Raw genomic sequence first — 16,134 nt, 5'->3', positions numbered from 1 at the left:
TTTTGGTTGCAAGTTGCACCTGGCGTTAGAACAGAACTATTAGCCACTTACTTTTCCAAAAGTACCCTTGCCAATTACCTGAGATAGAACCTTCCAGTTGCGCTCCTCTAATACCACCTCTTTGCCAAAAGTCTCGCCTGTAAAGCGTAAGCTAAGATGGTCACCGATCTCGATGAGATCCTGGTCGCTCAGTATTGCAAATCCCCTATGAAGTTTCCTGCCATTGATTAACGTTCCATTGAGTGAGATGTCCTGTATGTATGTCAATGGTGCTGTCGATTCGTCAAAGCACACATTCCATATAAAACAATGGGAAGAGCTCACCTGAGGATCGTCTACTACGTACTCGCTTGCGCAAATTTCTGGAGCATTCACTCGGCCGAATCTTATCACATTGCTAGTCGAAAGCTCTATGGTGCAAGACCGTGTCGTGCGACGGTCGCACACTAATAAGGGCATACCGAAAAGAGGGATAGATTAGGAACCATGAGTAAAAAAAATCTTTAAAAATAAAGCGAGTGCCCCCACTCAGATTTGAACTGAGGATCTCCACATTACTAGTGTGGCGCCTTACCAACTTGGCCATAAGGGCAAATTACGTACTCTTAGGGGGCGAGAGTAAACATATAGGGCACCGACAGTATCTGGCCGTACTTTTAATGATTTAGCATATATAAGATTCAGACTAGCTACGGAAAGGAGTGGTCGGAACAAGCACCCAGCAAACCAACCTCGGCTTTCAAACTTGCCAGAGGCTTTCCAGGACAGTGCTCAGTTTTGATAGGAAACGTATCGGATGTGTTGTCTTTGCTGTGCCGTATCAGCTACAGCTACCAACTCCCCCCCGCAAGTCTGCTCCTGCAACCTAAGTTTCGTGTATCACTCACTAAAATTTTTTTTTATTTGATTTAATTTTCAGTCTTTACCTCCAGCTACCATGGACGCCCAATTCTTGAGTGGTTTGGAACAAACACTCAGAAGCATCTTGTCGCCAGACAACAATGCGATCAAGAACGCCACACAGGCCTTGAAGGCGCAGTACTACACCAACTCTCTGGCCTTCCCTTCTTTGATCCACCTGCTTCAAAATTCTGCTGACGACAGTGTCAAGCAGCTGGCTGCCGTGGAGGCCAAGAAGCTGGTTCCAAAACAATGGGAGGCGCTCGATGAAAACCTCAAGTCTCAAATCAGGGAGTCTTTGCTGAAGTTTGCATTTGGCTATAAGTCCAAGAACATCAGACACTCGTCGGCTAGAATCGTGGCTGCCATTGCCGAAATAGATATCCCCGACAACAAGTGGCCGACCCTGCTGCAATCGCTGGTTGGAGGGGCCCAGGATGCCGACGTGCAGACCAGAGAGATGGCTGTGTTCATTATCTTCTGTATTTTGGAGACGTTCCCTGCCGACTGGTTTGAACACTCTCAGGACTTTCTGTCGCTGTTTGCCACCACTCTGCAGGACCAGGCCTCTCTCGACGTCCAGGTGACCTCTGTTTCTGCCTTGGAGGTGATTTCTGCGTACATCGAGGAGGACGACGCGCTGCTGACGAAGCTTGCTCCTTCGTTCAGGTCTCTGCTGCCAAGTATGGTGCATCTGCTCAAGAGCTCTCTCTCGTTTTCCGACACCGAGAGGACCAAGGAGCTGTTCACGGCGTTCAACAGCTTTGTTCTGCTGGACATAAAGCTGCTGGGCGACAGCTTTGTGGACATCATCAACCTGATGATCGAGACGGCCATGAACAAGGAGCTGGACGAGGAGATCCGGTGTTTTGCGCTCAGAACGCTGACCCAGTGCATTTCGTACAGAAAGTCCAAGATCTCGCAGGCCAAGCTGGGCGGACAGATGGCTACGTGTGCTCTGCGCGTTGCGAGCGAGGAGGACGACGAGGCCGAGGAGGAGCTCGAAAAGGAGGACGAGGAGAACGAGAACGAGGAGGCGTCGCCACACACGCTGGCTCTGAGACTTCTGAACGAGCTGGCGATCAACCTGCCGTCGAGCCAGATCATCCAGCCGATCCTGGAGCTGGCTCCGCAGCTGCTGAGCTCGAGCAACCAGTACGAGAGAAGAGCTGCTCTGCTCTCGATCGGCGTCACTGTTGAGGGTGCGCCGGACTACATCTCCACGCAGCTGCCCAAAATCATCCAGCTGGTGATTGCCGGGTTGCACGACGGGTCGATTCTCGTCAAGGCTGCTGCGCTGCGCACCCTGGCCCAGCTGAACGAGGAGCTCAAGGACACGGTTGCAGAGTACCACGAGCTGCTGCTCAGCCCCATCATCTCCATCATCGACTCCACCAGCAAGATCATGGTGTACAAGTACGCCACCTGTGCGCTGGACACGCTGATCGAGTACATGTCGAACGAGAGCATCAAGCAGTACATGGAACCGCTGATGAACAAGCTGTTCCAGATGCTAGACGGCGCGCAGTCGTCGTCGCTCAAGTCGAGCATCGTGTCGGCGATCGGGTCGGTGGCCTACGCGGCCGGCAAGGCGTTCACGCCGTACTTCGACCCGTCGATCAAGTTCCTGGAGAAGTTCATTGCCAACATGGACCACATCGACGGCATGACCGAGGACGACATCGAGCTGCGTGCGCAGACGTTCGAGAACATCTCGTCGATGGCGCGGGCCGTGGGCTCTGAGGCGTTTGCTCCGTACGCACAGCCGCTGATCGACGCGTCGTACAGCGCGATCCACTCTGCCAACGGCAGACTCAGAGAGTCCGGCTTCGCATTTATCTCCAACATGGCCAAAGTGTACGGCGAGCAGTTCACGCCGTTCCTGGACAGAATCGTGCCGGAGATCTTCAACTGTCTGCAGCAGGACGAGTTCGACTTCAACTTTGGTCCCGACGACGAGATCGCGGACGAAGCAGACCTCGCAGAAAAACTGAACGTCCACACAGGTATCACCGTTGAAAAAGAGGTCGCGCTCGTGGCGCTGAGCTCGCTGGCCGTCGGCACCAAGGCCGGCTTCACGAGCTTCGTCGACCAGACCGTCAAGATCCTCAGCGAGCAGATCGACGAGTCGTACGCAGTCAGAGAAGCGTCGCTGTCGACGCTCTGGAAGGTGGCCTACTGCATGTACGAGGCGCACGGCCAGAACGACAAGGTGCTGGAGCTCATCAGAAACGTGCGCAGCATCACCGTCAGCATTCTGCCCGACGAGTTCGACGTGCACATGGTGATGACGTGCATCGACTGTCTGTACGAGTACATCAAGTCCAAGGCCCTGGGCAAGCTGGCCATCATGGAGGGCACCGACTCGTCGCAGCTGGAGTCGCTGTGCACGCAGCTGATGCTGATCCTCAAGAACGAGCACCTGTGCCTCACCCAGGACGACGAGGACGTCCCGAGCGACGAGGTCGACACCACAGAGACCGACGCCATGATCTACGACTCGGCGCTCGAGGTGCTGGTGAGCCTGGCCGACGCGTTCGGCGGCGACTTTGTGCGCATCTTCAGCTCGTTCAAAGACGTCATTCTCGCCCAGGTCAAGTGCAAGAACAAGAACAAGCGTGTCTCCACCGTCGGCTGCCTCGCCGAGATCTGCAACGGCCTCAAGAGCGAAAACCCGTACACCACAGAGCTGCTCGAGGTGTTTGTCGACAGACTCGCCAACGACAAGTCGTCCGAGGTGCGCGGCTCCGCCGCGTACGGTGTCGGCGTCCTGATCGAGCACGCCACCGTCGACGTGACCCCTGCCTACCCGGCCACCCTCAGCTCGCTGTCCAAGCTGCTCAACAAGGCCGGCAAGGAAGCTTCCAAGGCGGACGACGACGACGTCGAGACCAAGGACACGCTCAACAGAACGATTGCCAACGCGTGCGGCTGTGTCAGCAGAATGGCGCTCAAGAACCCGCAGGCCGTCCCGCTCAACGTGATCGTGCCCTCGCTGCTTAGCCACCTGCCCCTGGAGACCGGCCTCGAGGAGAACAAGCCTATTTTCGAGCTGATTCTGAAACTTTACGAGGAGAATAACGAGATAATCCTCAGTGCCACTGCCCAGGTGGTCGCCATATTCGAGCAGGTGTTCCTGAGAGAGCTGGAGAAGCAGAAACTGATCAACGAGTCGACACTGGGAAGAGAAGAGAACATAGAGAGACTGAACCAGTTCGACTCCGAGGAGACCCAGCACAAGGTTGTGGCATTCCTCAAGTACCTCGAGAGCAAGTTTGCCGGCGTTGTCTCGTCCAAGGAGGTGCTGAAAAATGTGATTGCGTGAGCATATAGTGACTAGACTAATTTGATTCAAATTCGAGACAGGAAACTTAGGTTTGTAAGAAACGGTGTATAAATAAGACCCCTGGTGCCGGTTTTTCCTCCATGCAGCACCAGACACCACGGCCGAAGCTGGCGTTCAACAGAGATCTGCTCAAAGTCCTCCCATCGCCAACAGACGCACGCCTGTCGCCGGTCTCGAAAAAAATTTGGGAGCACAGGTCCAAGACGATAAAAATTGATGCTATAAACAGGGAATGTGCTAAATAACTTACTTCTTGGTAACTCTAGAGTCGGTCACAGTGTTCAACAACAGCGCCTCGTTATCCAAAATGACCTTGTTTGGAGATCTGGCCAGGATGTTGGCAATCTCCTTGGCCGTGTCCAGTCTCTTGAGCTCGACATAGTCCTTGGACTTCTTGATGGCGTCACCAATGAGCTGCGCCGACTTTGCGTCACCCTGCGACTTCACCACCAGACTCTGTTTCTCCTGGATGGCCTTGTCCACAATGAAGGCCGCTCTCTGGGCGTCCTGCTGGGCAATCTGCTTGGCCTCGACCGCAGTCGAGAACTCCGGCGAGAACGTCATGGCCGTGAGAGAAACGTCGTCCAACAGGATGTTGAAGTTGGCCGCCCTTCTCATCAGGTTCTCACGAACAAGTCTCGACACCTTCTCTCTCTGTGTAATGAGTTGTGCAGCATTAAACTGTGCCACCACCGCCTTCAGAACCTCGTTCACAATCGAGGGAAGAACCCTCTCGTCGTAGTCCTGGCCCAACGTGCGGTGAATGGTAGGCAATGCGCTCACCTCCGGTCTCGAAAGCACCCTGCACGTGATGTTCACCATCTGCAAGTCCTTTGTACCGGTCAGCGAGGCAATGCTTCTTGGCTTGGCACGAATCTCGTAAATTGTTGGGAATTGGAGGAAGGGAATCTTGATGTGGGTACCCTCGCCCACAACTTCAGGACGAACACCGCTCAATCTGTCGTAGAGCACCGCTCTTTCACCACCGTTCACGTTGTACAGAGCATTGTCAAATAACAGTGCACCACCTCCCAGCAGAAGCAATCCTCCCAGGCCAGCAAAGATACCCAACGGAGATCCAGGCGGCTTGCGGCCACCCTGGCTTTTGGCGATCTGCTGAGCTCTTTTTTGCAAATCCTGGGCAAACTTGTCCCACCCTTGATTGTTCATGGTTTGATATTAGTGGAAATAGAGAATTTGAATTTGCCTTCTGGTATTTTAGTGGGTGAGGCACGACACATTATTTCGCTAATTTAATTAAAGGTTATTATGTCATTTGAGCTTCACAAGGCTGCCCAGGAGGGCAATGGACTCATTGTGGACGGGCTAATGAGCCAGAATCCACGGCTGGTGCTTCAAAGCGACGAAGACTCGCGAACACCGCTCCATTGGGCCTGTACATTCCAGCACGAGCAGATCGTCAAACGACTGCTGGCTGTTCCAAAGAGTCAGTTCGAGGTCGACATAGACGAGATGGTCGACGAAAGCGGATGGACGCCGTTCCACGTGGCCTGCTCCGTGGGGAACCTGGAAATTGTGAAGCTGTTGGCGCAACATGATCCTGCTCCAGATGTCAATCTGGCCACCAGCAGCGGCCAAACGGGGCTGTTTTACGCTGTGAGTAAGGGCCACTACGATGTGGTGGAGTATCTCGTCACGGAATGTAAAGCCAGCGCCAGAATAAAAGATAAGCGTGCGCAGTTACCATTGCATCGTGCTGCTTCCATCGGAGCGGAGAAGATCTGCGAGCTGCTGGTCAAGAAGGCCAACTCGCCGCTCAATGCTCAGGACATTTACGGGTTCACAGCGCTTCACCACGCGCTCAGTGAAGGACATGGCGATTTGGCATTAAAGTTAGTGAAACTTGGGGCAGACTTCAAAGTGGCAGACAAGGACGGTCAATTGCCCGTGGATGTGGCTGTTGACGACAAGGTGCGCAAGTTTTTTGTGAAAAGTCTTCAGAACGAAGGATTAATCGAGTCCGCTTAAAGAGACTTCTAAGAACGATCAGGAATACTCCGGAAAAAAAAAATATATCACCAAAAAAATTATTTTAATAGTTTTATGAAGCGGAACGAGTCTCCAGATTCTACCAACTTTAAAATACCAAAACTACACATGGGAGAAGACCAGCAAGCCAAGAAGGAAGAGTTTTTCCAGCCCGTCGGACAGGCCGCAGAGGAGGTCGACCACGAACAGGTTCCTGAAAACGACAACGATGGTATCAGAATGACCGGTGCTGAGGACGCCCAGGGCCATCCTGTTCAGGAAATCGATTCTCTTTGCATGAACTGCCACGAGACAGGGGTTTCGCGCCTGCTACTCACCTCGATTCCATATTTCAGAGAGATCGTGGTGATCTCTTTCGAGTGTCCTCACTGTGGATTCAAGAACTCGGAGATCCAGCCGGCTTCCACCATTGCTGAAAAAGGTAGCAGGTATGTGCTCAAGATTGAGAACAAAGAGGACTTCAACCGCCAGGTGGTCAAGTCGGACTATTGCACGTGTAAGTTCATCGAGCTCGACATTGAAATTCCCGCAAAGAGAGGTCAGCTGACTACCGTCGAGGGACTTTTGTCGGAGATGGTGCAAGACCTCGAAATGGACCAGCCGCAAAGAAAAGAGGTTCAGCCTGAGATATACGAAAAGATCGAGCAATTCCTCGCCAAAATACGCTCTGTGCTCAACGGAGAGACCGGCCTGCCCCTGACGTTCCTGATCGATGATCCATCCGGCAACTCCTGGATCGAATACGTTCCGGGCGAGCCTCAGCACAAATGGTCTATGGTCGAGTATAACCGGACGCCTCAGCAGAACGTGATGCTGGGTTTGGTGTCTGCGGACGAGGTTGCTGCCCACGAGCAGGAACAGCAGCAACAACAGCCTCAAAGAGTCAGAGCCACGGGATTCATGTCTGACGAGACAGATATCGAGAACTTTGCCAACGAGGTGCAGGTGTTCCACGCTACATGCTCTTCTTGCTACGCTCCGTGCGAAACTCATATGAAAGTCGTTAATATTCCTCACTTTAAGGATGTGATTATTATGTCCACCACCTGTGAACGTTGCGGATATAAATCTAACGAGGTCAAGACGGGAGGTGCCGTGCCCGACCGGGGAAAGCGTGTGACGCTATACTGTGACGACCCTGAGGATCTCACCAGAGACATTCTCAAGTCCGAAACCTGTGGACTGAAAGTTCCTGAACTCAACCTGGATCTGACCCCAGGAACGCTTGGCGGAAGATTCACCACTTTGGAAGGTCTCTTGCGCCAGGTCAGAGACGAGCTGCATTCCCGCGTGTTCCAGGAAACTTCCGACTCGATGGCTCCAGAGTCCAAGGCCAACTGGGAAAAGTTCTTCGAAAGACTCGATACCGCTCTTGCTGGAAAAATGAAATTCACAGTGATAATGGAAGACCCGTTGGCGTCATCGTACATCCAAAACGTGTATGCTCCGGACGACGATCCAAACATGAAGGTGGAAGAGTTTGAGAGAACTCGCGAGCAGAACGAAGAGTTAGGACTCTTGGACATGAAGGTGGATTAGCTATAACTAGCTCTCGCTTCTCCTGCTGGCCGGCGGCACGATTTGCTCCTCCTCTATTGGGTCACTGAACGGATCGTTGAACGGATTCAGACTGGTTTCCGAAACACTTCTGTATAGCTCATTATTATTAAACGGATTGTCGTAATCGTCTCCATGGGTTCCGTAAAGATCGTCCTGGTCGAAAATCTCTGTGGCCACCCGACGATTGATTCTTTGCAGCGGTGGATTGCTGCTTTGGTTAAGATTTCCAATCAAAAGTCTCAACCGGGACAACACCATTTGGATAGTCGACTCGATCTTCAGTTTTCTGGCCACCTTGTTGATTTTCTGGATCAAAACGTATCTTTTGACGAAATCCTCCAGTGTCAGACACGTGCTGTCCTGGAACCGCGAATAGTACCCTATTTGGAGCAGCAGTTTGGTGAACTCAATCTTCGGACCATCACTGGTCTGCACCATTTTAAGATACGCCTCGATTATCAATCTGTTGTACCGACGTCTTCGTTCCTTCACCTTGCGGAAATCAATTGTCGCCATGATCTCGTCCAATTTCTCAAAGTCGTACTCCAGCTCATACGGATCGTTGCTGTGTTTTGTGATCCACTGCGAGGTGATATTTGGAATCGAGAACTTCTCGGGATAAACTTTATAGGACAGCACTCCGTCCAAGCTGCTCAAAAATGGTTGCAGCTGAGACGGGTCGATGAAGCCAGACCCGTCGGGGTCGAACTCTCTCCAGGACCTCTTGAATTTGCGGATCTCGTCTCTAGTCAGCAGCGAATGAGGCCCGGACGAGTTGTACACATAGCTGAAACTGTTGATCACCACGGAAATAAGAATGTTGAGGAAAATGTACATCGACAGAACGTTCCACGAGAAAAATAGAATGTGCGCAGAGACGTTCTGGCCGCAATCAGAGCTGTACCGACTTACAGCACTGGAGCAGTAAGGGGCACCTACCCTGAAATCGTCCATGATGTAATTCCAGCCTTCGCCAAAACTCACTCTAAAGAGCAGAATGAGCGACTTTGTAACTGTACGACAGTTGATGTTGCCTGTTGTGTTCTTGCCCAGTCTGGTGAGTCCAAAGACCTGATTCAGCGCAATGGCATAGACCAGAAATAGGACTAGCCAGGTGTATATCAGCGCTAGCAGCGTCGGAAGACTGGCAGACGCGTATCTGAATAGCTGGTTGAACGTATCCACTCTAGGAATGAGGAAAAGTAGCACCCCCACGAGGAACAGCTTGTTGATGTTGGCGTAGACGGACTGTCTGGACACAAAGAAGGCGACCGCCGACATCACACAGGCACCAACCACGATGATGAGCCGCGAGATGTTCCAACCGTTTCTGAAAAACAGTTTTGGGCCCAAAGCGTAGAGCGTCAGCACAGTATCGCACGCAAGTCCCGTGGTCGACAGAGTGGTGATGGCATAGCGGAAGTTGTTTTCGGCAAAATTCGCTGGGTAGAACTCCACCAGCAGACCAACCACATGGATGAAATAAAACCCGTTCACTATGCTCGTGTAGGTTTTATTTTTATCCACCACGAGGTGGTAGTAAGCTTTGCGGAAGCCGCTCATGGAAGATTCGTCCTTCCGTTTGGAAGGATGAACCTGGCTCAGAACACGTTTGACCTCGTACCAAGCACGCTGTTTGTCGTTCAAAAAGGCTGTTCCTGTCTGGACCGAGTAATTGTTGATGATAACAGAGACGAACAGGTTGAGAATGATGACGATGGAGCAGAAGATGAAAATGATGACAAACATCCCGTTTCCCGGACTGGCAAACGTTTCTGGCGGCTGTCCGCGCGCAGTGATGTTCATCAGGTTCAGCAGCAGGTCGGTCCAGCCTTCCAGCGAAATGATTTGAAACAGGGACGAGAGCGAGTTGGCGAAGCCGTCAAAGTTCAGGTACGGGTTTGAGTACACCCTTGGTGAAAGGACGTTCCATTTGAAGACTTCGTTGGAGTACTCCAAAACGCAGTTGTCGTAGTCCGAAGAGCTATCGGAGCACGTGGCCAGCTTTCCAACAAATAGTTGCAGACCCCAGAGAGAGAAGGGAAACAGCAACGTCATGGAGATCAGGACTGCAGCAAGCATTTTGCGCGCTCCTGATATCACTGCGTAGTTGAAGTACTCCTTCGATCTCCTGGTGATAGTCAGCAATCTGAGGCCTCTCAGAGCTCTTGCTTCGCCGACAATAATCACGAGATTGAAGTCTCTGTAGATTTCTCCAAACGTGGTGATCCAGAACGAAATCAGCACCACAAAATCAATGGCGTCCCATGCAGACCTCAGGTACGCGTTTGGCGTGCGCGCGAATCCGTCGGCTATCACTTTGATCAGGAACTCGAGCGTGAACAAGATGGAGAAAAATAGATCCACCTCGGTGACCCAGTTCCATGGCCGTTCGTAAATAAAATTCTCTTTCCTGTACAACGGTGTCACGTAGCACGCGAGAACAACCACCACCACTGTGGCAAGAAACATCAAAACGTAGAAAGCGTCGCGCACTTTTGGATACGGGTCGACACCGTCCATTCTTTTTCCGTACGCCGGAGACACTATCCGTTGACAGAACCTGCGAAGAGGATGGTCGGGATAAAAGTAGTGCAATGTTCTGTTGAACTCGACGTGCTGGTCGAGATACGCGCGTTGCTTGAGCTCCTTGTCTGGATCGAGGTTGTTTTCGTCAAAAAGACGGAACACCTCGCGAGTCGAGCTTTTCCTGCCAGTGTTCACGTCGAGCTCTCGGTAGTCAAATCCAAGCGAGAAATCGACTTTCGCCATGGTGGCAGAAACCACCCAGTCTCTCGCCCAAACAAACAGGTGAGAGTCGGTGATTTTGTCTTCCAGACGAGCGTACGGTTTCCATTTGCGCAGCAGCTTCATGCACTTGGAAAACAGGCCTATATTTTCCTGCTTTTTTCTCTCTTTCTCATCCTCCAGAAAATCTCCCGGACTCATATTGCTTTGCTCCAGAAGGTGCGTCATGTGCTCAATCATCTGCGACGTGCTGATGGCCCTTCTTCGGGTGCTTCTAAACCACTGGCTTCTCAAATCGTCAAAAAGACCAACATGCTTGTTCGAGTTCAGTTCGCGCACCAGTTTCTGGTAGAACTGCTTGATCTGCATCCGTTTTTTGTTGGCGTCGTTGACACCCAAGTTCTGAGTGATGATGGCGATGAAAATGTTGAGGACGACCATGTTGGAGAAGATGAACCAGCCAATAAGATACACAGCAACACAGACCTTGGTGAAGGTGTTCCGGCTGCACTGCTGGGCAAGATACAGGATACTCGTCCAATTCTCGGTGGTGGTGATGGTATAAAGCGAAAGCACCACATTGGGCAGGTTGTACATGATCAGCTGGTCGTCGTCCAAGTACTCGTCAACGGGAATGAGTCCCTCAAACAAACGCGCACAAACAATGCCCGTTAAATACAGCACCAGGATGAAGAAAATGCCGAGGTCGATGAAGGGCCGGAAATTGGAGAAAACGGCTTTCCAGGCGTTGTGCAGCAGACCCCTGGCGACCACTAGTCTGTAGAACCGAAAAATAAATAGGACCGACGTCCAGCCATAGGGCCCTCCTTCTGGATCCAATTGCAAGTTTGCGATCACCATGGTGGAGATGGCCAGCAAAAGGTCAATTATGTTTCTCAGCGAGTAGAAGTAGACCTTGATGTTCCGTCCAAAAAGCGCCATCTTGATGGCAGTTTCTGCGAACAGACACACGGTGATTGCCAGCTCCATAGTCTTCAATCTCGCCCAGCTCTCGTCGTCGTAGTTCGTAGAGACCAGGGCTTTGTTGATGAGGTCCACGATAACCAGAATGTTGAAGAATCCGCGCGTGGAGCAGAATTTGCGCAGGTAGTTGTGGCGAGCCAGATAGTCTTCGTACGCAGCATCCAGTGCTCTGAAATCGAACTCCCAGACCAGGATCCGCGTCTTGCGCGACTGCCGTGCGTTTTTCATATCGTCGATGTGGACTCTGTAGCAGTTGATGACCACGGCCACAATCAGACTCAGCAGCCACACCACCAGAATGAATATGGCGAAAATAAAGTAGAGAGAGGCAGCCATCTCGTCACTGTCCATTGTGTAGTACATGATATCCGAAAACGTGTTGGCGCTCAAAATGACAAACACCATCTGCAACGAAATGAAGATGTTGTCAAAACTTATGGTGTTTCCGTATGGGTTCTCGCCCGAGATGCATTTCGAGTTCACCGGACAGGTGAAACCCTTGGCATACGGGAATGTCTGGTCGTTGTGTCCAGGGATATATGGTTTTTCTTTGAGTGTTGTTGGGTCCAGATAAGATCCACAGAACTGCATGGAGTTCTCGTATATGTCCGTGCTGTTGTTGGGGTTGGTCCAGACACAATGTCTTCTCAGAGAAGACTTGAAAGACTGGACTCCAATGATAGCGAAAAGCACCCAAAAGACACTCAGAACCAAAGTGGCATCTGAAGCTTGGTGGCCTGCTTTGCGGAGCGACTTGAGGATCAGCCGGGTTCCGTGCGTGATGTTGAGCAGTCTCAGAATTTTGAGACACATGAGCGACCTGAAAATCATGCACTGGTGCTTTATGTCTAATTTTTGGATGCTAATAAAAAGCGAAATCCAGAACGACACCACAGAAACAAAGTCCACCTTGTGCCAGTCGGACCTCAGAAACGCTCGCGTCAGCTTGGCAGGCTCTTTCTCTGTTCCGTGGACAGTCACTGTTCTGAGCGGCCGCGACTGCGCGTAGTCCTGGTCCGCTGCCTTTGGGTGTGTCAGATGGAGCTTCTCGCCGGCCTTTCGCAGGTATCTGCGCAACAGGCTCTGTTTCTTCTCCAACTTCAGCTCCTTGAACATCTGCGAGTCGTCGAAAAAGCCAAACGCCACCGATTTGACCAGTATTTCCGCCGTGTACACCACATAGTGGAAAAACAAAATATAGTCGACCCAGGTCCACCCTCCATTGTGGACGTAGCCTGCCTCGACCTTCCATTGCTGAATGGTCAACAGGACCGTCTGCGATATCAACAGCAGCGCAATGATCTGGTCGCAGATCGGTTTGCGCGCGATTTGCAGACAGCCTATTCTGAAGTTTGAGCTGGGCCCGAAAATGCCAAACGACTTGCCAAATAGGCGAGGAGTCTCTTTTTCTCGAGTCTCCTGCGATGAAACGTCGTCTTGCTCGCCCGGAAGCAGCACGGTGGTCTGCAAAGAGTGGTTGGCCGCAAGAGTGTTTTTAGAGTAGGTGGAACGTCCTAGATCATCCTCATAATCCGAGTAATCACCCCAATGCATCTGGTCGTCGTCCACAGAGTCCCGACGCTCGCTCAGATCGATGTCGTCGGTTAGATCCATCTCGCCGTCGTGCTCGTCGCCCCTGGCGTTCAGCCGCTGCGAAAACTTGCGGAAAACAGACGATATCTGCGAGCTAGGTGTCACGGGCTGGATCAGACTTTTACCCGATTGGATGGACGTCACGTCCTGACGCGACATGCTGGTTGACTCTGGCACGTCCAGCTTGCCACTGAGATCCGCCATTTCGATATCTGCGTTTCCAGACTCCAGATCGTGCGAATTTCCCGTTCGCATGCGTACGCCCGAGTCCAGCGAGGATGCATCCGACGACTCGCTAACAGGCATCCACAGGTCGCTGGTCTCTGCCAGAGCCAGGTTCAGGCCCTCCGAAAAGTCAGAGTCCATTTCCTCGTCTAAAAGAATGGGTATGCGGTCGTTGTCTAGAACTCTGGTGTTGTGGAAACGCGAGCTTGTAGGTGAAGGAGAGGCCTCAAAGCCGCGAGAATGACCTCTCTGGGGCGACGGCTGCTGCAGGATGTTTATGAGATCGTCTTCAGACTGCAGATCAGTGTGCACGGTGAGCTTGGGCAGGATCCGTGACTTGGAAAAAGATTTCGAATCGTCAATATCGTACAACGAAGACCGTTCGCGAGGCGGCAGATTCAAGATGTTGTTTGAGTCTGTCGAGATCTCGATCTGAGGCACCTCTCTTTCCTGATTCAGAGGGATATTCTCTGAATCAGACGACCTCCGTCGATTATTGAACCGATCCATATTTAAAAATAAATTTACGATTAGGCATTCTTATGGAAAAAAGGCCCCCTTAAAAAATCCTTGTGGCAGATACACTACCGCGAAAAATAGCCAGGCGTTATAATTAGGTCCCATAAATTCAGATAAATAGCATAGTGGAATAAAATCTTGGATCAAAAAAACCGCCTATTCGTTCATCTCGCTGCTCACAGAGCCGATCGAGCCGATCGATCCGATCGAACCCTTTCGGTCCACCCACGAGTCCGGCTGCAAGTTGCCCACGATGTGCTTCTGGTTCTTATCGTCAATGTAGCCGTCGGTAGTCGAACGGAGACCGTGCATCTGGCCATCGTCGCCACGCACGTTGATCACCTCGTCTCTGTGGAAATAGGTGTATGGCACGTTTTTCAGATTTGGCTGTGTGTCGGAGTTCCTGCGGCCTGGATAAGATTTGAATTGCTCCTGAGGAGTGATAGTGGTTGGGTTATAATGGGTGCCCGTGTTGTTGACGCCGCTTTGTCTTGTCTTGTTCTTGTAGACCCACCTGTCGAGAAATGACATATTGGAAAATTGATATTGGCTATGTACTAGGCTGCCAAGTCCTTATATACTCCAGTGCCCGGCCATGACAAGCTGCAGCTTGGGCTGAATTGCTTCTCTAGCAGTGCAGCAAAACAGGGTGGAAAACTCAATTTTTCTCCATCTCCTCACGGTTATCAGTGACCGAGTTATGACTAGTCTCAAACGGGGTCACATTACTCCTCTTTCTTACCCCGTGGATTCCGAAGCTTGAGCTTTGGCTGACGTCTATTCTGCTCTGTCTCTCTGCTGCTCCTCCCGCTGCTGGTTCAAAAATTGAATTTTCTTTTGGATAAACTTATCTCTCTCCTCGTCGACATACTCCTGCTTCTGGCGCGATTTTATGCACTCTCTCATCTTCTTGGATTGCTTGCGACATTTGAACCACACACCGTAACCAGCCATATGCTCGCATTTGACAAAGTCTAGACATTAGTCGGTGGTCTGATGTTTGTACTTACCTTGGACGAACGGGTCGCATGCTTTCCACGTGTTGTCTCGCCAGTTCAAAAAAACCTCTTTTTCCTCTTTCGGCGTGAGCATCCATGGTGGAAGCCCCTCTACGCGTTTGCGGTCCATGCTGATCAGTCGAAAATATTAATTTGTATTTTTCTCACCCTCCGGTATTTGTGGTGCAAGGGTTAGCCCCAGATAAATTTTGTTTGTTTATTATTTGTTTTATCGATGGGTACGCAGTTTCCTGGCCTCAGTCTGCCTATCGTGCAGATCCGCAGCTTCTTCGATATCCAGAAAGATCTCTCCGCAATAGACACAATCAATAATAACCTGAAAAAGCTAGAATCGCTGCGACAAGAGGAGCTAGACAGACATCAAGATAAGCTGGACGAGTTGCAGCGTGAGCTGGAGCACTTTGAGAGCTCGATCGCAGAGCTGAAAAATAACCACAAGTCCAAGGAGGTCAAGGAAGAACTGCTCAAGGTCGAGGACCTCATATTCACGATAGCAAAGCACCTCACAAGTCTTAATATGGAACTGAACGCGCTCAAGTTGAAGTATAACCAAGATCTTGTCAAACTAGAGAACCTCCAGAACCAGCTGGCCGAGCTGGAGCAACACAGCATCGAGACGGACGCAAACAAGAACGTTTCGGAGCGCAGCAAGGCGCTGAAGCTCAAGCTCTACGAAAGCCTCGGGCTCAAGCTCGACTTCAACAGCAAGCAGGTGCTGGTGCTCAACAGGAAATCGCAAAAGACAAACGTTCTGAATCTCGACCAGGGCTACGACGAGATGTTCATCTCGGAATACATCTGGGATAATATATGAGCATGCGCAGTGTATTTATCATATGTACAATAGAGAGCGGCCGAACGACGGCTACACATTTGGAGGTTGTTTTCTGAGAGGAAGCTTGGTCCATTTCGGCACAAAGTGGATTGCCTTTCTGTATTTTCTTGCGTACTTGCTGAACACCGTGTACTTGTTCCTAGGCGTCATCTCGCTCTCCTTTGGGTACTCGGTCATCAAATGCTCCACTCTCTTGGACGACATTCCGTTGGCCTGCAATCCGTCGTACAAGGCTTGGATGTTGGAGTCCACAAGCTGCATTCTCTTTCTGTGTCTGTATTTCTGGAATCTCGAGAGTCTCCATGGCTTTTTCCACAGCAAACCGCCCAGCGCCACGGGCGACATTCTGAACGGACCAAACATAATCAGCTCAAATTATGATGAATCTTTTTCAG

At 51.2% G+C, this 16,134-nt stretch overlaps 9 protein-coding genes across 9 annotated transcripts; 4 read left to right on the top strand and 5 right to left on the bottom strand.

The window, feature by feature from the left end:
- Positions 1–39: 39 nt before the first annotated feature.
- Positions 40–586, bottom strand: KL928_003112 (uncharacterized protein; the record flags this gene model as incomplete). The annotated part of the gene is made up of 2 exons (XM_043203664.1): positions 40–410; positions 529–586. 2 exons carry the CDS (start codon positions 584–586, stop codon positions 40–42), a joined length of 429 nt encoding a protein of 142 aa, XP_043059365.1.
- Positions 587–937: 351 nt separating this feature from the next.
- Positions 938–4,225, top strand: KL928_003111 (uncharacterized protein; the record flags this gene model as incomplete). The annotated part of the gene is made up of 1 exon (XM_043203663.1): positions 938–4,225. One exon carries the CDS (start codon positions 938–940, stop codon positions 4,223–4,225), a length of 3,288 nt encoding a protein of 1,095 aa, XP_043059364.1.
- Positions 4,226–4,492: 267 nt separating this feature from the next.
- On the bottom strand, positions 4,493–5,416 carry KL928_003110 (uncharacterized protein; the record flags this gene model as incomplete). Its single annotated transcript, XM_043203662.1, has 1 exon — positions 4,493–5,416. One exon carries the CDS (start codon positions 5,414–5,416, stop codon positions 4,493–4,495), a length of 924 nt encoding a protein of 307 aa, XP_043059363.1.
- A 99-nt stretch (positions 5,417–5,515) lies between these two features.
- Positions 5,516–6,235, top strand: KL928_003109 (uncharacterized protein; the record flags this gene model as incomplete). The annotated part of the gene is made up of 1 exon (XM_043203660.1): positions 5,516–6,235. One exon carries the CDS (start codon positions 5,516–5,518, stop codon positions 6,233–6,235), a length of 720 nt encoding a protein of 239 aa, XP_043059362.1.
- A 75-nt stretch (positions 6,236–6,310) lies between these two features.
- Positions 6,311–7,795, top strand: KL928_003108 (uncharacterized protein; the record flags this gene model as incomplete). The annotated part of the gene is made up of 1 exon (XM_043203659.1): positions 6,311–7,795. The coding sequence occupies one exon, from the start codon at positions 6,311–6,313 to the stop codon at positions 7,793–7,795; it is 1,485 nt and encodes a 494-aa protein (XP_043059361.1).
- A 6-nt stretch (positions 7,796–7,801) lies between these two features.
- KL928_003107 (uncharacterized protein) lies at positions 7,802–13,876 on the bottom strand (the record flags this gene model as incomplete). Its single annotated transcript, XM_043203658.1, has 1 exon — positions 7,802–13,876. The coding sequence occupies one exon, from the start codon at positions 13,874–13,876 to the stop codon at positions 7,802–7,804; it is 6,075 nt and encodes a 2,024-aa protein (XP_043059360.1).
- Positions 13,877–14,041: 165 nt separating this feature from the next.
- On the bottom strand, positions 14,042–14,416 carry KL928_003106 (uncharacterized protein; the record flags this gene model as incomplete). The annotated part of the gene is made up of 1 exon (XM_043203657.1): positions 14,042–14,416. The coding sequence occupies one exon, from the start codon at positions 14,414–14,416 to the stop codon at positions 14,042–14,044; it is 375 nt and encodes a 124-aa protein (XP_043059359.1).
- Positions 14,417–15,118: 702 nt separating this feature from the next.
- On the top strand, positions 15,119–15,718 carry KL928_003105 (uncharacterized protein; the record flags this gene model as incomplete). Its single annotated transcript, XM_043203656.1, has 1 exon — positions 15,119–15,718. One exon carries the CDS (start codon positions 15,119–15,121, stop codon positions 15,716–15,718), a length of 600 nt encoding a protein of 199 aa, XP_043059358.1.
- A 51-nt stretch (positions 15,719–15,769) lies between these two features.
- KL928_003104 (uncharacterized protein) lies at positions 15,770–16,102 on the bottom strand (the record flags this gene model as incomplete). Its single annotated transcript, XM_043203655.1, has 1 exon — positions 15,770–16,102. The coding sequence occupies one exon, from the start codon at positions 16,100–16,102 to the stop codon at positions 15,770–15,772; it is 333 nt and encodes a 110-aa protein (XP_043059357.1).
- Between the last annotated feature and the right edge of the window lie 32 nt (positions 16,103–16,134).

This window comes from Ogataea angusta (genome assembly GCF_019207475.1).
Source record: "Ogataea angusta isolate 61-244 chromosome Unknown 61-244_NODE_6_length_652341_cov_89.526226, whole genome shotgun sequence".
In the NCBI taxonomy this organism is placed as follows: Eukaryota; Fungi; Ascomycota; class Pichiomycetes; order Pichiales; family Pichiaceae; genus Ogataea; species Ogataea angusta.
This window is presented reverse-complemented; position numbering and strand designations above follow the sequence as displayed.